The following is a 24,099-nucleotide window of genomic DNA, read 5'->3' on the forward strand; positions in this document are numbered from 1 at the left end:
AGGAACACATTATGAATTTTTGCACTCAACACACAACATTACTTGTCAACCACATTGTCAAACAGGGATTAGGTATCAAAACAGAGTATGCCTCATGTTTGTATAAGGAATTTATTAAAGTTCAACATAAGAACGATTGTCCTAACAAGAGAATACTGTATTGCTTTAATAACTAACTAACTGGAAAGCACAAATCACTAAATCATGCAAAAACTGACACATTAAAGACAATATGTAAATAATAAGAAAGACAGGGTATTCCACATAGAGCAATCAGCTATTGTGTATTCCCTGGTATAAGTTGTGTTCAGTGTTAGAAAGTAACACAATACTTAAAGGACTGTCGTTGTTTAAGCTTGTCTACCATAACATGTTCAGACACAGAGGATGTCCAGACAAAATAAAGACCATACAAGGAAAGAAACAACCAGATACCTACATTTATACCTACATTACAAATATACTGACATGCACCTATTATTCCACTCTAAGTAGATGGCTAAATATGTACATAGATAAACAGACAAACACATATACTTTCCAATAATTTGGTGCTTTAGAAATTTCCAGCTGAGTCTCCATTCTCTCTCTCTCTCTCCCTCTCTCACACACACGCACACACATACACACACACACACACACACACACACACACACACACACACAAAGATAATGCACCTTAACTTAACAACCTACACTGGCTAAATCTTAATATTTACTGTGATAGAGGCACAAAGCCCTTAAATCACGTTCATCAGCTATCTGTATAATTACGTCTCTCCTCCTCTGTCTCAGATTAATTCCATTGGGAGCTTGGTTGGTTTGGTGGGTGTGGAAAGATAAATATGCGTATTTACGAAGGAACAGACACATTACTGCTTAATACACCATAATTAACTATATCCTCTTGATTCCACCAACGACATCATCCATACAAGAAAAAAAGTCTAAATATTTTGTTGTACATGTATAACTTCTTGAAAGAGCTTTGAATCATAAACTGTCACACAAAAAAAGCAGACAGTAATTTCTTTTTTGGCCTTTTTTATGAGAAGTCAGTCACCCATTTCAATCCAGGACCCTTTTGCATGGCAGCACATCTGGACACTGAACTGTTCACTAACTGTTACAGGCCTTCCTGGTACTGCCTTTCAGTGGATGTGGCGAAGTCCTCCAGTACACACTTCAGGTACTCAAAAGTGGGCCTGTCCTCGGGGACCTCGGTCCAGCAGTGCTGCATGATGTCGTAGAGACCGTCCGGACAGTTATCTGGCTGGGGCATCCTGTAACCACGCTCCAGGTTCTGGATAACCTCAGGGTTAGTCATTCCTTAGAAAGGCATTGGGAGAAGAGAATGTCTTTAGCATTTGGTGACTGGAGTGAGTAGTTTAAGTGAGTATAGAATACTAGCTTGCCTAACAAGTTGACATCCTGGAGAGAGTATGGTATGATTACAAGTAATATTAGTTGTAGCTGTTTTTGTACAACCATGTCTAAGATTGGTCCTTATATAAAAGTATGGGCACCTGGGTAAGGGATTCGTCCGTATGTCACAATTTCAGTTAGCAGGACCCCAAAAGACCAGACGTCTGACTTGATGGAGAAGGTTCCATAGTTTATTGCCTCTGGGGCAGTCCATTTGATGGGGAATTTAGCACCTGCCAGACAGAAGATTTCTCATCAAATATGACTTTACAGAAACACTTGACACTAGATGGCAGTATGTCACAATTTAGAGCATGAAATGGATCCTCTGGTCTAGTGTGAGGTGCAGTTCATAATAGGGCTACTTATAATAAATCAGTTGGTACACATGTGTTTGTATTGTGTATGGATTCATTATGATGCAAAGGGAAATAAAGTATATATAATGAAGACATAATAGTCAGTTTGTTACCATCTCTTGCTGTGTACTCATTGTCCTCTATGAGTCGAGCCAGGCCAAAGTCAGCAATCTTGCAGACGAGATCGAGTGACACGAGGATGTTTGCTGCTCGCAGATCTCGGTGGATGTAATTTTTACATTCAATGTAAGACATGCCCTCTGCGATCTGCAAGGAACATAACTTAATCAATTAGGAGTCCATGACTGTGAGTCACTGCATTATGTTTCTACAACATATCTGTGTATCGGCATGTGTATGTGTGTGTGTGTGTGTTCATGTTCAGAAAAAAAAAACACAACAGTGGCATTTTCCCCTTCGTTTTCATTGCAGTGACTCAGACTGTGTATTTTGGAGGCTGAAACATCCAAATTCCTAATCCAGGGAGGGCCCTACATCCCCTGGTATGACCTCTGACCCTGCCTTCCGTGCTCCACCCAGTTTTCACAGGCGTCTTTCAGCCCTGCTCCATGACCGGTCAGCTTGCTGCTGGGCCCAACACCGTGTCCAGCTGCGAGCTCCATTGCTCCCTTGCCAGCATCTCCTTTTATTTCAATACAATTAGTCAGAGTGGTCAGCCTGCTCTGCTGTATTGTCCAAAGTGCTACGAGCTTGAAGAAACAGACAATCATCTGGCCGGGGTTTGATTCCCGAAACCTGCCGCTGCGAGTGTGTGTCACTCTGGACTGAAGTGTCTGCTAAATACCAGTCAACTTTAACGTTAGTCTTTTTTTTATGTAACACATGGAGCTAGAGTACTCACTGACTTCACATGTGGGTGACATAATACCATGTAGACATATCTAACATGTCTATGAGTTACGCCGAGCCCTGTTCTGTGACAACACTGCTGTGCATGGTAGGGAGGCATGGGGAGGCGAAGAGAGACATGCAACAGGAACGACTTGCGGTGGAGGTCGAGACACGTCGGGCGGCAGATGCCTGAGGAGACGACGTTATGGCGGTGGCACCGACCGCCTCGGTGCATGCGATCAAAGGAGCACTCCCCTAACTTGTCTTTGGGGTGGTGGATGGGTGGGTGGGTGTGTAGCAAGTGTATTTAGGAGGCAGTGGAGCGCAGGCAGAATGATGAAACACCCTCACAAGTAGGTGTTATGAGGCCAGAGGGAGACAGTGGGCTCAGCACACACGTTTGTTTGTCTCTCTCTTACACATACACAAACACACTTACACACACACACAAACACACACACACACTTATACACTCTTTCTCTCTTGCTCGCTCGCTCTCTCTCTCTCTCTCTCACGCGCGTGCGCTTGCTTGCTCTACCTCAAGGCAGGGAAGTGGTTACACATAGAGCTTTGCAAAAAAAAAAAAATCCCACCCAGAGAGATGTATGGACCGCTTTGAAGAGTGTTTTTTTTCATACAGTGCTGAAGAAACAAGACCATGTTTGCTTCTCAGATCACTGTCTGCCTCTCCATTTTATACTGTACACACAGACTCTCACACACACACACACACACACACACACACACACACACGCACACACACACACACGTCAGAACCCTAAGCACGAGTCTCTGTGGAGTGGCAGACTGACAAGTGGGGCCTTTCGGGAACCGTTTCAGTTGTGGGCCCCGTCACATGATGTACGAGTCTCTGGGCTGAAGACATGTAACATGGTGGCTGAATGGCATCACTGTTCTTATCGTTGCCCAAGAACATTCTCCTGCTAAGTGCTTAAGCAGAGCATTCAACAGAACAGCCCTGCCTCTATGGCTGCAGGCAGTTATTGGGTTTTGAGGGTCTTCTTGTCCATGGGTTTACAGCCCTTAACTCTGTTGCCCATGGTCTCAATTCCTGGCCTTCACTTTCTAACGAGAAAATGACCTTGCATAACGACATGTGCCCTGTAGTAGGGATTGAGAAATGGTGAGAATTGAATTTTGAGAATTGAATTGAATTTTTACTTGTGAGGTCAAAGCATCTAAAGGAGAGTCTTGTTGACATGGTTCCTAAATGTAATGGTTGTTTTGAGGTTTGAGGTTTGTGTGTGTGTGTGTGTGTGTGTGTGTGTGTGTGTGTGTGTGTGTGTGCGCGCATGCGCACGCTTTGTGTGTGTGTGTGTGTGTGTGTGTGTGTGTGTGTGTGTGTGTGTGTGTGACAGAGAGAGAGAGAATCTGTGTAAGCCTTAACTAATGGTGAGTTTCCCTGTGGTGACACACTTGTATTTGAACTACAGTCTAGACTTGCTCATCAGACTCCCCCACTAATCTATGAAGATCTTTATAGATCAGTGGACTCCCCCCATGCTCAGACATGTCTCCATTGTTAATGTTAGATTAAAGACACAGGTACGGTAAGCCTCATAATGTCTGCAGTAGCTTTGCCATCCTACCAGGGTAATTATGCACTCATTGTTGTATTATGGAGCTTTTCTCTGCCGAGGAATGAAAACAGAAAGCGAGTGAGTAAAAGCAAGAGAGCAAAGACTAAATACAGGTGGCGCTGGAGAGTTTGTCGCCGAGGAAATGGCGGGCTGATTGATGACTTGCCTGTGAGCCCATGTCTATGAGTGTGTTCATGCTAAGTTTCATGCCTTCTGAAGTCTTTAGAAAATCCACCAAACTGCCTGAAACACAACACAGTAGGAGCAACATGATTACAAAAAACATCTGACAATGCAAGACTAACAGTGACTAACATCAACATATCATAGTTCAATAACAATTATGTATACAATAATATGTTATCCCCACCCAGTTGTTAAAAAGGATTAAAGCAGAACAAACATTTGGGAGAGTGCGGAGATTAATGAGTGGAACTATTCTGTGTTCCTGGAGTTCCATAGGGTGCGCCATGCTTTAAAATAGAGCCATAAATAGCCAGTGATTGACCAGAATAGAGAACATAACATTCTCAGGAAGTCCGCTTGCTATCTGTCAAGGTGAGGCCCTACGACATGGACGCTCCTCAGGCCTGGTGTTTTGTGTTTGGTGGTGGGGGGGGAAACACGGTGCCTCAGCAGAGCCCGCATGCATGCATGCCCTGACCGGTGACCGCCATCCGTCTGAGGAAACGCTTTAAGACGAAGCCTGGAAAAAGTCCCGAGCAGGAAAAACAAAAAGTAGAGGAGGAGGACAGACACCACCACCGCTCCGTTCTTTAGACGGGCTGCTTTGATGCCCCCTCTGCCAAAGAGGAACCACCAGGTCGAGGTCAAAAATGTTACTTTGTTTTCAACTTTAACTTCAGATCCTGTTTTAAGTCCAGCCACATTGTCTGCGGTGTTATATAAAAAAGAAGAGATGACTGAGGAGAAAAAAAGGGCACACACTGAGTCTTCCTTTACGACAACAACAGTGGCAACAATTGTTTCCTCATACACGTGAGCCATGCACAAAGGGGACAGGAGATTTGTAGCTTTGGCCGCCACTCTGCAAGGCCTTCTCTGGCTGCGCACAAAGACGGCCCATTCACCACCAGTATCCCCAGTCACCAGTGGCCCTGTGAATGAGATTACTTGTTGCCACCATCAATGTAAGGTCTTGAAAAGGACAACAAGCCTTTGAGAACAGGAATTAAAATAAAACCAAACAATGCATATTGGATAACAGATTAGAAAGCACACTTTGCACTTGGCTTGTCCTTGGCCATGAAGCTTCAGTCACCCGTGTAAAGGGTACTTGCTCAGTGTGTTTGCCATTTGGGGTTAGGCAGTTAAAAGAGAACCAGCCCATTCTCAGAACACCTGTAACCATAACATGGTTTTATTGGTCTGGTTTGGGTTTTCTTCTGGTGGCTCATGGGTGTTTTCTTTGGTCAGAAACACAGCTGCAAGGCCATGAGAGAAAGGCTGTCTTTTGGATAGAACTGTTTAATGACTTTAAAGGAGTCCTCTTAAAAAGACTTTGTTGTTTCTTCCATGTCTTTTCTGTGGGTTGGGTTAATGAAAAGCATTGTTGCATGATGGATTTCACAGTGACTATACGGGCTACCACAGCAGAGCCCTAGTAGACTTGTGCAAGCATAAGTGGATATATTTGGCATCACTGGACCTTCCCTTTCAGGGCTGCTGTATTGTTGGGATGTTCATTGCGCCATCGCTTCTGGAGCCAAGCCATTTTGGCCATGCGGAGCCACAGGTCTGCTTAGCAAGAACAATGAGTGAGTGGATCACATGCCCCTTTTACAAACACTAGCGTTTATCAGGGAGGAACTTCCCTTTTGGTGCGACTGATCAAGAAATCCATGCCTTCTCCCCTACACACCCACAGGCGTCCAGGTTATTTTTGTCAGCGATGCCTCCAAACACACCTCACTGACACTGTCCAGGGGCGGCATTTTTTTCAGTGAAGCCCATTTCATGAAATCCAGACAAGCAATCCCAGTTGTTCTTCTCACTGTGTCAACCAGCAGTGATGTCGGACACACATTCCTCTATCAGTGTTGTAATCATTTCATCAAACACTGTTGGTGTTGCTCAGGTGAAGTTAGTGCAGCAGAACTGTGTGAGTGTGTGTGAGAGAGAGAGAGAGAGAGAAGAGAAGAGAAGAGAAAGAGAGAGAGAGAGATGAATGTGTCATGGGCTGTGATGCATGGCTAAAAAACATTCTTCCTCCTGTGCGTCGCTAGTTCTCATGTTTAGTCACGAATAGCAACGATGGCATTATGACAGTGGCATAGGTGTTTATTTCCATAGCATTTCATGCCATGCCAGCTCGGCCTCAGGGAAGATAAGGGTATACAAGGCTGTTGAATCCTCGATATGTGGTTTGTTGTTGAAAGGAAGCAGCGTGACCACATGCAAGTTAGCCACCCATGCAACAAAGGGTGTGTGCCCTAGCTCAATAAGAGCAGCACAAGGAAATTCAGGCCAAAAGGTGAACCATTTTCAATATCTCTATAACTACAGAACTGTCAAAGCATTTCACTTGGTCATCTGTTTCACTCTTTCTGGAAAAATGAACTATTTAAGAATGAATTATTTGCACATTGTGTTAAGTAAACACTTTGAATTTGGATTCGTAACACTTTCCACATATACAAATCTGCTTTTGTTCAAACTCTCAGGCCCGCCTCGTTTTTAAAAGCAGTATAATGCAAGTGATCAGCAGTGCTCTGGAGAGCTTCTCTCACCGTTCTCCATGTACTCTGTGATGATGTAAATGGGTTCCGCCGTTACCACGGCAAAGAGGCGCACCAGGCGTGCATGCTGCAGAGCCTTCATGAGGTTGGCCTCTGCCAGGAATGCACTGATGGACATGGTCCCTGCCTTCAGACACTTGATAGCAACCTTTCTGTTGTTGTTGTACACACCTAAATCAAAACAGAAAAGTTCATTATTGTTTTGCTCATAAGTTACCTTTTATGTATCACACCAAACCTCATCACTCAGCTTCAACATCGATTGTTCTGTGAAAGCCAACACCATTTGTTTATTTACCCAAATCTCATGCAAACGGTGTTATCAGAACAGTAATCCCTCCGGGCACAAAAGGCACAACAGTTCCTTTCGTATACAAATAAGTTGCAGCCAATTCACTGTAAAAAGCAAAAAAAAAAAAAAACCTGCACATAACAGATGCAGTATGACCAGTATGGGTGCACGCAAATGCCGAGGTGTTGACAGAGAGAAAGTGAGCGAACAGGTGAGAAAAACAAATGCTGAGCGAGACAGCAGGAGGAAGTAGTAAACACAAACCAGGCAGTGAACCCATGGCCAGTCCCATGGAAGAGCATTTCTAACCCTGATAGACGGAGTAGGTAGCCTAATATCACATTGTGTACGCCAAGCGGAGACGGACAATGGCGAGAACACCCATCTCACACACAAACAACAGCCAGGGGGTCCGATTACCTCAGCAGATAATCCGATCATCATAACACTGCTGCTTCCTGTTTAATGCTGAGTAATGGCAGAAAGCTAATAAATAGACTTGGAGAGGTATTGTCATCTAATTTTATAACCCCCTCCCCCCCACACATTTTTGGTCAACAATTCCAGAGACACTGAAACACTAGGGCACATGAAACTTGATGGGCATGTAATTGATACATATGTATCTCAAGAACCACTTAAGCTACAGTTTTAAAAATTTGGTATGTCTACACTTGGCCATATTTGCTTCCATCTCCTTAAGTTTCATCTGACTCACTCAACAAAATATCCACCACCGGCCAATCAGTATTCAGCAGCCAAAACAAATGTGTGCCAATATCTTGTGATGTGAAGTAGTATTTATTGATAGTAGAATCTATTATTATTTATTTTATGAATTTGGATGATGCTTTTGTCCAAAGCGAATTCAGGGTATGTGCTTTGCTCAAGGACACAATGGTGAGAATTTAACCCACAACTTTTTATAGCTAACGCATGCTAGAATATTTATTGTTAAGTCTCCTCCCCATTGTAGCATGAATGCTATTACTCATTTAGTAAGTTGCTTTGGATGAAAGCCTCTGTTAAACGATTACATGTAAATGTAAATGTAAATAAATCAGTTTTGGAGCAGCATTAGGTAGTGGTAGCATAGTGGTTAAGGAGTAGCCTGAAGTGCAAGGCCCTTAACCCAGAATTGCTCTGGGGACAGTGGCCCTTGCAATATAAATGACATGTAAGTCACTTTGGATAAAAAGGATCGGCTAAAAGAAAAAAAATGTAAATCTATGCAGAGTTTTTTATATTCACACACACACACACACACACACACACACACACACACACACACACACACACACACACACACACACACACAAACACACACACACACACACACACACACACACACAAGACTACACATGAGTGCACATATACTCACATACATGCACATACGCACAGGCACATACACACCGTCCCACTGGCCTTACATATAACAATAATTGAACAGCCAAGGGGAGAGCATGCAAGACTTGTGGTTTACAAGGAGTTGCAGAATTATGATTATTGTCTTCGGATAGCAGCCTACCTACAGCACTGCGGTCATAATATGTACCGCATACTGCTTCACTGATGTGACCAAATATCCCAGTTCCTCAGAAGGGATCATCTCTCTCTCTCTCTCTCTCTCTCTCTCTCTTTCTCTCTCCCTCTCTCTCTCTCTTTCTCTGTCTTGCTATGATAGAGAGTTGTGGGTGAACGGAGGATTAATGAGATCGTGTCAACCTACATTCACATCTTGTCAACCACGTGTTGAATTATTTACAGCATATCGGAAAAAAAACAGCAACCCAATGGAACCACGCAAAGCTGAAACTGCTGTAGTATACTGCTTTTGTAAAGGTTGCTTTAAAAGACCTGAGGCTTGTGCAAGTACCCTAGTCATCAGTGTTTGGGAAATCACAGGCCATGGAAGAAAAGCCCACACACACACATACACACACACACACATAGGGGAACCCTGCCCGGTGAGCAACAGGTTCCTTTATCTCTCAGTGCCGAGGTTCACCAAGGTGCTCACCAGAATAGGAAATTCATAATCACCTCCCCTGATCAGCTGAGCTCATATCGAGGGTGTTGACGGGAACACTAAATTTAAAACACTAATCATAAATGGCTCGAAGCGGTAAAATGCTTCATGTGCTTTCCTTGAAAGAGCTTTGAAAATGAACAATGCTCAGTTCCCATGATGGACTTACAGGCCTTGTTAATAAACATGAGTCATGACTGAGTCCATTGGCATATGTAGTATGCGTACATAGAATAAAAACCATAACCTGTCTAAAGGATAACCCTTGATTGTCATGGGCGTTGGTCGACACATGACAGTCTTACCCATCCACACTTCTCCAAACTGGCCGGCCCCCAGCCGACGCTCCAGCTTGAGGGACTCTCGCGGGACCTCCCACTCATCCTGCCACCAGGGCCTCTGAGGCATACGCGTCTGACTGGGCTTCACCAGGCGAGTGCAAAGGCCGTCAGCATCTCCTGTAAGAGAAGAAAAGGGGGGGGGGGGGTTGTCAGAATGAAAGAATGAAAGTGATAAAGAAAGAAAGCCAGACAGGAAAGTGTTACAACAAAAAGAAACAGAAAGAAAGAAATGGAGAGAGAGACAGAAAAAAGGAAAGCAAGAAGGAAGAAAAACGGACCAGATGGGAAAGTGCATTACTTTATCGGCTCCATATTTTCTCACACTAGATGCATGTACTAATAGTTCAAAGATTGTTCAAGTGATTGGTGGACTATTTGAATTAGAGGGTGAGGCCATGGTCTGTTATCAAATTATTTTCTTCAAGAGGTACTTCAATTACGTTTAAAGTGTCACCAACATTGAGCCAAAGAGAAATGACACAGTGAATGATGCTGGTCATTAAAATACTTAAAATATCTACGAAGCTTTTATAGAGGAGAGAACGGGGTAATTTCACCTATTGTCAATGACATGAAAATGGGACTCAAATGTGTCTTTTGAGCTCAGTTCACATTCACTCTGCCATTAAATGATTTTGTTCCTAAGCTGGGTTGCCAGGGTCACACCCTGTATGCAAACCTTCAGCTCTTCCCCGAGGCTAAAGCCAGTATCCTACTCTAATAGAATGAAATATCTTCGGAAAAATTGCATATGTTTTCACACACTAAGTGCTGTGTAAAGGTGATTTAGACACAGATGCTGACAGCAGTTGAAACAGGCCATTGAGGCAGTGAGCATAAGCGCGAGAAGGAACACCTACGTGTGTAATGCTTCACCAGCTCTGACAGAGACGCGAACGAGATCTTGGTGGTGATGTAGTAGCCGCCACTATCGATGTTACGGATCCTGTAGTGCTTGACCACGTCTCCTGAGGTCTGATCCATGTCCCTCACAGACAGAGAGAAACTACCTGTTCAGAAACAGCAAATGAACCAATGAAAGAAGTGGCACTGAGACGCTTCTAAACGCCATCTCTCGCCAACCTTACTGAACCGCTGAACCGCTGCTTGCGGCTGAGCATACAATGTGTGCAAGCATGCAAAATATAAAAAAAATCATGGAAGCCAAAGATGTGAATAAAAGATCTGTGCGGAAAAGAGTGTGCGGATGAACACAGCATTCACCTGTCTCTTGATGCTTGTTACACTATCTGACTTTGTATGAAGTCATTGTGGGGGTTTATTCAAAAGAAGCCTTTATTCTTTTGTTATATAAATATACATTTACAATGATGATAACTGACAAGTTTCCATACCCATACGATTCATTTTCAGCAACAATTAAAAACAGATCCTATTTCGATGTCTATTTGTGGGCCTCTGGGTGCTCACGGTTCTCATACCTGGGGTCGTCTCACTCTCACGGATAAGGAACGAGCCTTGTGTGTTCCCCGGAGCCAGGAGCTGCCTGTTGGCATCATTTCGAGACAGGTTCTTGAAGAACCAGCTACACACAGAAGAGCCAGAAACCAATCAATGGCGTTACTTGAAGCACATTGAGCCTTCAATCATGAGGTAAAAGTTTGCCTTTGTCTTGACTCTGTGTATGGTGTGTAACAGTGACTTGTGTTCAACTCTGATGTGATATGCCCAATGTGACATATGTGTCAAAAGTGGCTCTTGCCTAAAAATGTTCAGTGTAAAAATAGCGTTTTTATTTGTCCAGAAAGGAAATACACAAATAGGTCTGTGAGAATTCCGGTGTTCTGGTGCAGGAATAGTGACTTACGGCTCAGTCTCAACTGTGTTAAACTTGGCCACAAAGTTGTATGGGATGTAACCCCTTTCTCCTGTGGTCAATGACTCTGCCATGTACCATTCAGGGTCCTCTCTTAAAAGAAACAACAACAAAAAACATTAAGAACATAATAATTCATCCTAAAAGAAAGATGAGGCACCACAGGAGTGACAAAGTCATCAGTCATCTCCTTTTCTCTGTCTGCCCCTTTGGACTTTTTCCTGGAGCTCTTTCTTCTGAGGGTTTGACTCATGGTGTGAGTCAGAGGTTGACTTCAGCGTTTGCGCCATCAACATTTGCCCCCCTTTGCCTTGGCCCCCCAGAGGCGCACTCTCACCTGTCGCCCCCCTGTGCCTTGGCCCCTTAGAGAGGCGCACTCTCACCTGTCGATGATTTTCAGCTTCTCCCCCTTCTCGAAGCCCAGGTCGTCGCTGTGGCTGGGCTCATAGTTGTGCAGCGCCACAACCAGATTGTCTGAGGAATAGACACCATGTATAACTATGTGACGAGTGCCGTTATGAGATCATTAGTGTCAGAAGTTCAACAGTGTCTTATTCTATACACACCCATTACTTTATTCAAATGAGTTTCACAGTGAATTAAATATTTCAGATATTTCTTGTGCATGTCAGACAAATGACTGCTTTTTAGGCCAATCATGATCATGTTGTGTGTACACTGGCAGAACACAATGAAGTATGTGTTCAAGAAAGAAACAAGTATGGGCTAATGCCCTGTGTCCTGGGCTGCTCTACATGGCTGGTAAGTCTACGGTAAGACAGCAAAGCTAATGTTGTCTGGATGTGGATTAAAGCAAGCAGTCTACTCCCTACACCAGATTTTTGCTTGTGAATGTCCCACTTGGCCTGCCAGGCAACGTGCCCATGATCCGGCAATTTTTCTACAGGTTTGCACAACAGCCGAACCCCCTGGTGCCCTGATTAACATGCCATTCAAAACCCAGTCAGTGGGTCGCTAAGTACTCTCACGTGAGCTGCATGAATGAAAAAGACAAGGCTCAGATTTGACGTACCTAGAGGAGAGGTTGGTGGATCATACTGGGTAGGGTAGCCACTGTGGTCATCTTTGTACTAAGAGGCAGGACCATGAGCAAAAATATAAATAAAAAAAAATAAAAAAATCAGTTGAACATGGAATAGAAGGGGTAAAATAACAGCAAAATTTGCACAAACTGAGATACACAGCAAGAAGCACATCCAAATATTTATCTGAGCCATTCCTTAGCTGTAAGCTATGTCTATTTGGCTTTTGGCAAAGCTGGAAAATCCATTAACATCTGACTGACACACAATTTTTTTTTGTAACATCACACTTTGTTCTAATTTTCAACACTAGTCCTATCTTTAAGCACAATTAACAATTAGCAGATACTGACTCTGACTCTTGCAATGTTCTACTCATCCTTATAGTATAATTGCAATGTAACAGGTGTCTCATAAGGTCTCATAACATAAGGTAATTTTCCATGCAGCCACTGCATACTCATGTTGGTTGACATGTTGCAAAATAAATTTATGCAAGCAAACCACATCCAGTGGCAGTCTTTATATTGTTGAGGTCAGACATAATAATCATCCTAAAACGTTAGTTAGCCTGCATTTTTTCAACCAGGTTCATGTGGGTATTGTGCTTCATGCTACGTCACAGTGTACTGGCAATTTGTATAGCAGAGGGCTTATGAAAAAGACGACTTCAACCACATCATTCACCATATTGATAAGCAGTATGGATGCAGGGCAGCAGTTGTCCTTAAAACAGAAGTAATCAGTGGCTTTAATTAGAGGGAAGTGGAGAAGTTCCCACTAAAGTCAAAGTAACAAAAGCATGCTATGACTTAAACAAAGAGGGCACATTTTTCCAAATGGCTGTGTTGTTGTTAATTGTTCAAACATGTTTATCAGTCCCAGCATGTGTTGTTCTTTAATATGCAAGTTCTCATTTGTGGTGAAGGAAGTTGTGCACAATATTTTATTTATGGTCACAGGTCAGGCTGATTGTGCACACAAAGGACAATTTCCTTCTAGATTATGTAAGGCAGGCTGTAAGGCAGGCCCAAGAATAAGACGTGGGCAAAGCATTTTTTAGGTTACCTTAACAACGTCAGTAACAGAAACATTTTATTATCAGTTTCATTTCTCATCACATGTTCACTGCCCATAAATGACACAACTTGGGTTGGTTTTCTTTCACAAAAGTGACTTAAAGAGTAAAGTGTCTTGTGCACGAAGTGAAGCAATTGTGTGGATAGGATAGGATATGATCTTGCTCATAGTGTCAAATTAGCAAATAGATGTGGCCTTGTTATAAAATTAACTATAGATAGACTCAGTGGCGCAAAAAGTGGGTATGCGCTATATGCGACGCATAGGGGCGCAGCTCCATGGGGGCGCCAAAGCGATGTAAAAAAAATAAAATAATATATTTGGTATTTTCAATATGTAGCTACTGCTGTCCGTTTCTGAATCATTTCAACATTTTCTCAATGTTTTATAACATTTTAGAGGACTAACAGGCTAGAGTAGGCGCCCTATCTCATAAGATTCCATCATAGAATTTTGACATAGAAGAGGGAGTGGGGGCGCCGTGAGCGCTGGGCGAGCAGATAGGCCTACGAGTAGTGAGTTGCCGTCTATGGAAAAAGATGGATACAGCAAAAGAAGCTGTTGACGACTAAAAATAGAAAAAGAAAGAGGGAAAAGGAGATGGCATGTCACGGGATGCAACAGCAGTTAAATAAGTGGACGGTGAAAGGCAACAGGTAGGATTTAAAGTGATGACGTCTGTACTTGGAGGCTTGCAAATATGAATGTTAACAGACTAACTAGCGTTTGTTAAGCATAATGCCGATTGAAACATAGCCTATTCCATTCAGATAGCTAGGTGGCTACCATGCTCATACTGCACTTTTAATGGCCAACTGCAAACAGAAATGTCATGCTAGCAGCAACTCATTACATGTTTCTATATCCTAACAATGAAGGCTCCTTGTAATAACTTAATATTGTGTTGTCAATGTGGTGCAAACAAACAAGGCTAGAGTGCCTATCAGCCTTATCCATTGTGAGCAATAGCTGGCAAAAGGACGTTATGAGAACCGTTTAGGCTCTCTTAGAGTGGCAATGCACCATTTATCAATACTTATCAAGTGTAACATCAAGTTAAACATCAAATTGGCAGCATTTCTTTAAAAACATATTCAATAGACACTAATGCACAGTAATAGTGTAAATGAATTGGCCTTTTGTTTTGCTTTATTTGTTTGTATTTTTTTTTTTTTTTTTTTGGGGAGGGGGGGGGGCGCCAATATTGTTGTTGCATACCCCTCAAAAATGGGTAGTTGCGCCCCTGGATAGACTTAAAACAACACAATGCAGTTCATTTAACTTAAAATTAGGGCCTCAAACTCATTCTGATGCTACACTGAATGGAGAATTAAGTCTCTGACAGTGTCAATCTGTGCCTGGAATGCTGGATTGCACTATTTAACATTGCTGATTAGGATCATGACCCTTTCAGTCGGTTTTGGACTATTGGGTACCATCTTAGCGCTAAAAGACACTGAATATTGACACCAAAGGGGCTATATGAATTCTTCCATGGTGTTACTTTAAGACTTTGCTCTTTTAAATTAGGGCCCAAAGACCGTGACGTGTCCTGTGTGGCACACACTCACCGGATTGAGAGAGTCTGGAGGGATAGGGCAATTGCACTGATCACACTTTTCATCCAGGTGCTCCTGCCAGTCCTCATCATAGTCAGAGCTGCAGTTGCACCCCATGGTCTCTGTGATGGACAGGTGAGAGGAGGACGGAGACAGTGGAGGTAAGGGGAAAACAGGAATGACTAAAGTAACTGAAGATATAGCTCAAATAAGGTTTTACTGGAATATCAGACATGGAATGATGATCAAACACCCAAGTGCAACATGCACAGTGCACATGGCCATGTTCATGCTCACAAAGACAGCGCAACCTCTGAATAACATATTCAAAGCACACTTAATGTGCAGATGTGCAGTGCAACCTCTGAATAATGTATTCAAAGTACACTTAATGTGCAGCGCAACACAAAGACAAAGGACACTTAATGTGCAGCGCAACCTCTGAATAACGTATTCCTCCATTTTCTAGCAAACTCTTTGGCAACTTTAAAAACAGTTTTGAGGTGTGTGGATCATGATGACCATTTGGTCACTCTGTTGATAGTAGAAGAGAAAACAAAAGAAAAATGGTCGTCTTGAATGTGAAGAAAGCACTTTACAGTTTTTCTTGATTGCTTAGATCCACGTAATGAAACTGGGAATCATTTGATCTTGATATTCACTTATCACAGCATCTTTTGCAAATGATTTAACACAATTTCACTGGTTTAACACGTTTCACATCCTTTTTCAAAACATTTAACACAGTTCTGATACAAAGACTCCAAACTTCAATAACTGTGATTAATTGTGTCAAACAAATAGAAAACATTTATTCACAGCTAATAGATATTGCTGGCAAAATTATGAACTTGTAATGGCAATGTTTGAATCTCGCACAACTCTTCAATCAGCAATCATTTCCCATAAGAGATACCAGTGTCTGTGTTGCTATTTGCAAATATGGATCTAAGGCACTTAGAGAAGGTATATTGCCTATTTAGTGAAGAAAACAGTACAAAAGCTGACAAGTCCAGGTGTTTACTGTAGGTCTATTTCAATGAAAAATGACAAGTTGTAGTTGTGTAGTTCAATGAAATGTGTCTGGTCTAGGTGCTTACTGTCTGCTTCAATGACAGTTACTGACCGGAGTTTTCAGAAATAATCGTTTTCAGTGATAAAACCTCTGTTTTCGTGTAAATGAAAGGCCAAACCGCAAATTTTGTTGCAAAATAATTGTCATTACACTGAGGATATGCTGATCTCTAAATATTGCTTGGATTATACTGTAGAATTGTGATGGTGAATTTTTAATTAATTAATGATGGGAAATTAAAAGCTTGTGGACAGACACATTTTCTTCTTACTTTTTTTCATTTACCTCCAAAAAGCATTTCACATTAAAAATTACACTCTTGATTACCATGTATGTGTAAGTACTGTTGTTGGCATACTGTGTGTGTGTGTGTGTGTGTGTGTGTGTGTGTGTGTGTGTGTGTGTGTGTGCGCACACATCTGTGTCTCTATGTGTGTGTCTTTATACTATACGTGTGCATAAGAATCCAAGCCTCTATTAGGCCATCTCCCTTTGGGCAGGTCATGACGGAGGGTCAGTGAGCCGATCGCAGGGGCTGCAAGTCCCCAGGGTCCAAACCCGTGAGAAATTATACTGCTGAGTCGGGAAACGTCTGACCCCCATAGTACAGAGGGGTACGGGGGAGAGGATGGGAGGGGGTGCCTTTGGGAACATCGCCCATGCTGTGCACGATATCTAAACAGAGTCACTATTTTCCACTCTGGAGAGGCAAGGGTCAAACCCCTCCGATTTTCAAATTAGACAAAATGATTGTCGGCTATGCCGCCCATCTCTATTTGTAGGATCACATGCTTCATTTTGAAGTTTATAGTGCTCCTTCTGGTGCTGCTTTCCTGTTATCTTGTAAACTGCTGAAATCATCAGAGAGGTTGTTGTCACCTTACGGTTGTCTTACTTAAGCCCAAGATAAACATCATAATAGAACATATTTTCCTGATGGATTGATGATAAGTAGTAATAATGACTGAGGCCTATTTTTAAAATATTTTGCCTACTTAAAATGTGTAGTTTGTAAACTTGCCTACTGAAAGTTTGTTAAGTGTCCCATTACTCCCCGGAAATAAATGAGCAAAAAATGAGGCCGATGAAAATTGTCAATGGTTTTCAATTGAAATGGTTTGGTGTTCTAGATAATCTGATCAGATAGTGTTAGTTGGCTTTAGAGCATGTAAACTAACATGGCTAAAAAATTGACATGAAACATTATGAGAGTGTTCTGGGAAATAGCATAACAATTGTACTCTGCCTATAAATATCTCAAAAGGGCTGTTGTCAGTTTAGAAGTCTTGTCCCATAAAGAAACATCATACAAGAGTGTCAGGTCTCAGGATATCCTGTACATCAACACATTTTTTTCACTTGTGTAAAACAACAGTAGCAGAATTATGTTTTTTTTTCTGCAACACATTTGTTTATGGATTTGTAGCTATTAATTTCCTGTGATCTCAAAATTTTAGATGGTCAAGTATCGCATAGTGTTTTCTAAATAAAGATCAGGACATTTAAGCATTTACCATAATACAACATTATATTTTATTTCAATTTATTTACATAATTCAAAATAATGTTAAGTGTGGTTTTGAGTCTTTTTCATGTTCGATTGCATAGTAACGGATATTATTCAAACATGACATGATATATTTGTAACATTTTCACTTTCACAAAGACTTTTACAAGAAGCTTTTAAATCAACATGCAAGGATAGGCTAAATGTATTATGATTTCATTTTCTTGCTCTTAAAATTTTAAGTAAATATCAAGTATCATTGGCAAATCCTTCACCTACATTTTAAAACATTAAACATCCAGATTATTCACATTTATACTGTATCTTGTTCCATGTGTTAAAGATTTTTATTTTATTTTATTTACTGGATAAGTTCTAACTCCAATAAAGATTGGACAATTTGAAGACATGCAGTTCAGTTAGCAAAGTTGGTGGATTCTTTCACTTACCTTGTTAAGTTTGCCCAGCGCTTTTTCAGAGTTAACGTTCCTTGCATTTACTGATAAGAGGCCCTGGTTCGGCTCTCCATGTCCATATCCTTTACAGAAGCATACACGAGGCTTTTACAAACAGGCCAGATGAAATTTTGGAATTTGTTCGTAATCTATCTCAAGAACGTCAAACTCGGTTCTTACATGCATGTGCCACATGAGAATCAGCCATCAACATGAGCGAGAGGATTGCATCCTGTGCTCTACACCTAAACGCACGCACGCACACACACACACACATACACACACACATACGCATACACACATACACAGTGGAGAGCAAGCAACCCAACGCAAGCTTCCTGTCGTTGAGAGGCTCAGCTCTTCACCCAGCTTGGGCTCACAGGTGCCTTCCACACAGATGTGTGGTGGGGAACGTTAGGCCTCATGGGCAAAATGGGTCAGGGTGTCTCCCCCCCTGTACAGTCTGTGGATTCCTGACATTTAACAGCTATGGTACCAACCACTGCTACACAGATAAGGTGAGGATGAACTTTTGTTCCTCATCCTCACATACTTGTGTATGGCATTACCATCTTTGCCGACACCCAGAAGATTAGTGAAAGGTTTATCATGGATATTATCATATAGACATGTAATGTTGTAACGTTAATACCCGAGAAATACTGACTAGACTACATATCATTTCAGAAATATATTTTGTGCTCATGTAAAATGTTGTTGTGATAAATGTTTTCATCTGTTGCTGAATAAACAAATGCTTGGAGGCCTGCTTGGGTTGAACCAGTAAACCCCCCAAGGGGCAATTTCTGTGTACAATGATTTATTTATTTATTGTGATTATATTATTTCCTGTGTGCAAGAATCCAGAGGGAGTTCTTCATCGCTCTTCAAGAATGCTGTACATGAATAAAACTGCCACAGTACCAAGCAGCAACAGTACCAGTAGGGAAAGAGAGATAGTTGTAATTCAAGAGACAATGTCAATGGGGACTGTTAATTATTGATGCAGGGATAGTCACAAATCACACACACGCGCACACACACACACAAACACACACACTGTGGCCTGTATGGCATTCTGTGCTCTTGAGTAACCTGCTGGGCTAAAATTGTTAGCCACCACATTGAGGCTTGTAAAGACAATCAGACTTGTTCTCTATGGTGTCATGTCCGCCATCTGCCTTCAGTCTGAGGCTTCTATTCTCATCACTGAGGCTGCCGCACATTCTTTTGTTGCGGTAGCAGGCTGCAGCTACAGCATCTACGGCAGGAAGTAAGCCAAACACACAGGAAGTGTGAGAGAAATAAACTGTAGTCTGCAATGGGAAGATCAATGTTCAAACATGAACAGGCTCACCTTCTGTCTTTTTCCACTCAAGAACACTGTGTTGGTGAAATACAGAATCGAAATGTGCCAAGGTGTACGGCATATGTGGCAAAGTGTACAATATATTTGTGCAGGTGATAGAGACAATTCAGAGCTCTGAAAAAAATACCACAAAACTAAAATATTTTCCTTGTATTTCCTTTCCATGTATACACATGCATGCATGCAAGCACACACACACACACACACACACACACAGCACACAGTTATAATATTTTTTGGCTTTATATGTGAGTTCAGTGAGGTCAACAAGGTCAGTGAAATAAGATTCTTTACTTGTGATGTCACTCTGGTTCATCTGATGTTTTGCCTTTCTGTCATAATCAGAAACCAAACATTTAGATGAACCTGGTCGACTCTGTTTGCAAAGGGTTTCTGAGCTACCTTTCTGATATAACACTGATTTTACAGAAGTAATGCTTTTGAGAAACTAGGTCCTAATCGTCTCATATTCACATCTTGGTCGGGCTGTTTCATCGAATCTGAGATGGAGAGGCAGACACGATCAAATTGCATTTTGCACCCCTTTCTTTCCTTCTGAAGCTCACATACCAGGGTTATTCAAGTTCTTGTGTTGTTCTGCTTTTGTTTAGTTGGGCTAGAACTATTTGTATATGAACTACAAAAGCACTGGCGTTTGTATTCGGGTGTCTTGAAAAACGATACTCAAACTACTTTCAGTTGGATAGGTTGCCTATTTATTTCAAAGAAGCATTTCACAGCCCCAACAAATATCTCAGGATTTTTGCCCAAAAAAAAAAACGTTGTCATTTCAACTTACTCAGTCTGTGAAAGTGTCAGTCAATCCATCATTTTCTCTGATATACAGTATGTGATGTTATTCACCTTTAGGTTGAACGGTATGTCTAAGCTGTTTGCCCTAAATGCATTTATTTGTGTATTATATTACAGGACAGTTTCTACAATTATGTTGTATCATCTTAACATACTTTTTTTTTTGTTCTATTGTAAATGCCTGTACACAAGAAGATTTCATGATATTTCAACATGGCCTATGAAGTCAATCTTAAAGCACACTTTGCTGATATAAATCTATAGTGCTAGTATGGTCAACATCAGATGTAGGAGCATAGGACTGGCTAGACTGGTGAATGGTGTGCTTGTTAGCATTACACTTTCAATCAATTGATTCATGATCAAGTGCTATTGGTTGCACCACAGAAGCATAGTTTTTTTGTCTCAGTGTGTTTATTGTTTGGAATAAAGACGTTGGTTCAAGGAAGGCAACTTTTACTTTCAGAGAACTTACATTCAAAAATACATCCCACCATTAAGCTTTCTCACCAATAAGGCATGTGATATGAAAGACATATTCTGGAAAATATAGTAAGGCATTTTTACAAACAAATTGTTATATATTTTTTTACTCTTCGTAATTTTGACATCTTTCACAATATTATTATATTCAACACATTTAAAATGTTACAATATATACCATCAGGATACTATACAACCTATACATCTGTATAATTTTACATAAGGATCGTACTAAAACATTCTGTGAGCACATCTGAACCCAGATGAATTCAATGTGTGCTTTTTTGACACGTGGCTTTGTTTGATAAACTAAAGGTGCACCCACATTTCTGCAAGTGCATGGAAGGCATTCCTCACCAAATACAAAGCTGTAAAATGATCTGCATATTTCACAGCATCTTACTGTATATGCAGTGGAAAGCTTCAGTACGAGCCAAAGAGATATGCAGATCAAATGGGTTGAGTAGACATGGGGGGCGCAACCTGCCATCAATCCCCTTCACTTCAGCCATAACCTCTCTACCGATCCCAGCTATTTTCAGTGTCTGGGGAAGATGTGACAGAATGTTGGACCACGACCTCGTGCTTCCTGTGTGACTGGTGTTGCGGGAGGTCTGCCAGGTCTGGATAAGGGCGCATATTTTTTTTTGTTTCCCTTTCCCTGCTGTGTGAGCGCCTGCCCGACATGCTTTTCCACACCTCTGTAGGAGAGCGCTGACGATTACAGGAGCTGGTCCTCTCGCCAGAGCTCTAACTTGTGCACGGCTGCGAATGTCCCACGCATTCTCCAGAACACATGACGCTGATTATTGCCGGTGCACGTGACTTTTTCTTATGAGTGGCAGTTATATTTTTTTTGCTTGCTAGGGATGTCATTGTGCATCACAAGTTGCTTAAACCTGATAGGTGTTTAGGTGAAGCAGTTATAGGGGTTGTGTGAGACCTGATATGTTTCTCCAAACTTGCATTACTGTGGAGCAACTACTGTAGTCTGTCCTCACCATCTGTGCAATCTGACACTGGAGACCTGCGGAAGGACAGAATCTGAGCCAAAACCTCCTCAGCAACCAACAGTATCCCATTACAGGGCTTGGCTCAAATCAATGGTATTAATGGCTCTTCAATTCCTGTTCAATCTGTCATCGGTCCATTGATTCTTTATGTGTTTTATGCTTACCTACCACATCCAGCCAAGCACAACACATAGCCTGCACAGTCATAACAAAAAGAGTTTTTTTTAGTTTTTTTTTTAGAATCGTCAACAGATTCTATCTCACTCAACAGAGTGAGAAGCGGCGAGAGTTGATGTTCATCTTGGTGAGTCCCAGGTGCTTGAGTGGCGTGGACAGGGCGAAGGCAGCCTTCATGGGGATGTCACACAGCAGGTCGGACTCCTCGCCGCACTCCTCCAGCTCATAGGTGGCGTCGTCTAGCATCTCCTTGTGCCGGTGGCACACCTGCTCCACCTTGATGCGGTGGATTTCCGCTCGCAGGCGGATAAGCTGCCGGGCCAGCCGGTTATCCTGAAGCTGCATCTCCCTCTGAAGGGTGGAAGAACAGAAGGAGCATGCTTATTATCACACATGAGAGATAATCTGACAAGATCTGCTTATCTCATAGGGCACATGTAATTGACACATGCTGCAAACAGGAGATAAATGTCTTTCAAGATAAACAGATGTAAATGTATTAAATACAAGAAGAAATCGAATTCACCAATAGATAGATACATAGAGACAGAGATGGAGAGAGATGAATGAAAGAAGTGAACAATCCCTCTAATTTGACTAGAGATCTACTGATAATGTCTGGTTTTGATCAAGCCCCCCCCCCCCCTCACAAAGGAGCCAGAGGAGATGAGAATAATTTGTGGTAAATGCTTTCATCATGCTGGCTAATCTTCAAAATTTACATAATGACTTATTATAACGCAAATACCATGATGGAGACAGCTTTCTTCAATGGAAAATGAGTCATACATTTGCGCACAGCCCTGATTCTACAAGGGTAAATTAATTGTTATAGCCTATGTATAATACTATCGTAACAATAAAAAATTAGTTATCACTTAGGAAAGCGGACACTTTCGTTTTGCAATGTGATTCATCCTCACAGGTGGCCTAAAAAGGCAGGATAGGCTAGCCTACTCACCAGTTCACTCCGAAGCCAAGACAGGGCATCGTCGATAGTTTCAAAACCACAAATATTCCGAACAGTTGGTTCTGAATTCTCATCTTTGGAAACTTCAATCACGTTTGGTTGTTCATCGGTATCATCACTGTTTGTAACGTCCGCGGTCTCTTCCCAAGGCCGGCTTTCCAATCGTTCCTTCCACTCAAAATATGATGGTCTGCGTGTTTGCAATTTGAGTTTTTCAGTGATCGCCTTCACGCTGTCCAAACCCTCCGTCTCTCCGTCGGAGATGTCATCACCACCTAGTTCTTTGAATTCCATCCTGAATCACAGGAGCTATGAGCAACAATAGGAGAGTCAAAACTTGGGAAAGTCAAGAACATGGGAAACTTCTCAGCCAATCCGTGCCTTGTCTGGTGCAGAACTGTGGATAGTGGCTCAGCCTTAGAGTTAACAAATGGATGTAAGCTGTATTTATATAGCCTACCGACAGGGAATATGGTGACCGCCCATCCCAATTAAATGCGTAGGCGTGTGTACAGGAGTTCAGGATACATTTTCATATAGGGCTGCAGATTATCTAAAAATAAGAACACATGACTTCTTCAAACTAGACTCGCCATACATGAATGTCACACCAGAGTGTCATTTCACAGACAACTGAAGCGACATTTTCCCCATGATTTTTAGGCTCTAACCTTTATCACTTTTGGCTAAGTAGAACCTTGTTGGAAAAAAAGACTTTCTGCCTATATCGTGTCAGTTAAAACGATTTTCGAATATTTATTCTTTTCATCACATTTCCTTTTGATTTTAATTTATAGTAATTTAAACTCATATGCTCCAAGTCTTCTCGTGAGCTAAATTAGTCAGTATTCCACTGTAAGAATATGAAATAGCATGCGCTATGCAATATGTCGAGAATGAATATGTCATCTTCATTACTGACATCTAGGCTACTCAGTACAAGTTTGTGACATGCGTAGGACCAATTGTAAAGACAACATCATCCTCTGCTGGCCACAGCGCTCCATGACAATTTGAATATGCTGGGCATAAACTCAAGCCTCAAGGCTCAAGCATGAATC

General features: G+C 41.9%; 2 protein-coding genes across 3 annotated transcripts; both read right to left on the reverse strand.

Moving 5' to 3' along the window:
* Positions 1 to 95: 95 nt before the first annotated feature.
* On the reverse strand, positions 96 to 18,558 carry lck (LCK proto-oncogene, Src family tyrosine kinase). Of its 2 annotated transcripts, XM_076299570.1 has the most exons (14): positions 18,394 to 18,558; positions 18,208 to 18,296; positions 15,189 to 15,298; positions 12,528 to 12,585; positions 11,878 to 11,968; positions 11,486 to 11,587; positions 11,100 to 11,203; positions 10,518 to 10,667; positions 9,622 to 9,774; positions 6,987 to 7,166; positions 4,403 to 4,479; positions 1,897 to 2,050; positions 1,526 to 1,657; positions 96 to 1,328 (listed from the first exon to the last, which is right to left on the reverse strand). In XM_076299570.1, exons 3-14 carry the CDS (start codon positions 15,291 to 15,293, stop codon positions 1,126 to 1,128), a joined length of 1,509 nt encoding a protein of 502 aa, XP_076155685.1. In that variant the 5' UTR covers positions 15,294 to 15,298; positions 18,208 to 18,296; positions 18,394 to 18,558; the 3' UTR covers positions 96 to 1,125. The 2 variants fall into 2 exon arrangements, with proteins under 2 accessions (XP_076155685.1, XP_076155684.1); XM_076299569.1 differs by having other exon boundaries at positions 18,208 to 18,558.
* Positions 18,559 to 20,275: 1,717 nt separating this feature from the next.
* fam167b (family with sequence similarity 167 member B) lies at positions 20,276 to 23,474 on the reverse strand. Its single transcript, XM_076299572.1, has 2 exons — positions 23,030 to 23,474; positions 20,276 to 22,419 (listed from the first exon to the last, which is right to left on the reverse strand). The coding sequence occupies exons 1-2, from the start codon at positions 23,330 to 23,332 to the stop codon at positions 22,156 to 22,158; spliced, it is 567 nt and encodes a 188-aa protein (XP_076155687.1). The 5' UTR covers positions 23,333 to 23,474; the 3' UTR covers positions 20,276 to 22,155.
* Between the last annotated feature and the right edge of the window lie 625 nt (positions 23,475 to 24,099).

The sequence above is a fragment of the Alosa pseudoharengus genome, unplaced genomic scaffold (genome assembly GCF_046254945.1).
Source record: "Alosa pseudoharengus isolate Yale_2024_CS ecotype anadromous, Long Island Sound unplaced genomic scaffold, YU_APseudo_1.1 YU_APseudo_1.1_scf_22, whole genome shotgun sequence".
Lineage (NCBI taxonomy): Eukaryota > Metazoa > Chordata > Actinopteri > Clupeiformes > Clupeidae > Alosa > Alosa pseudoharengus.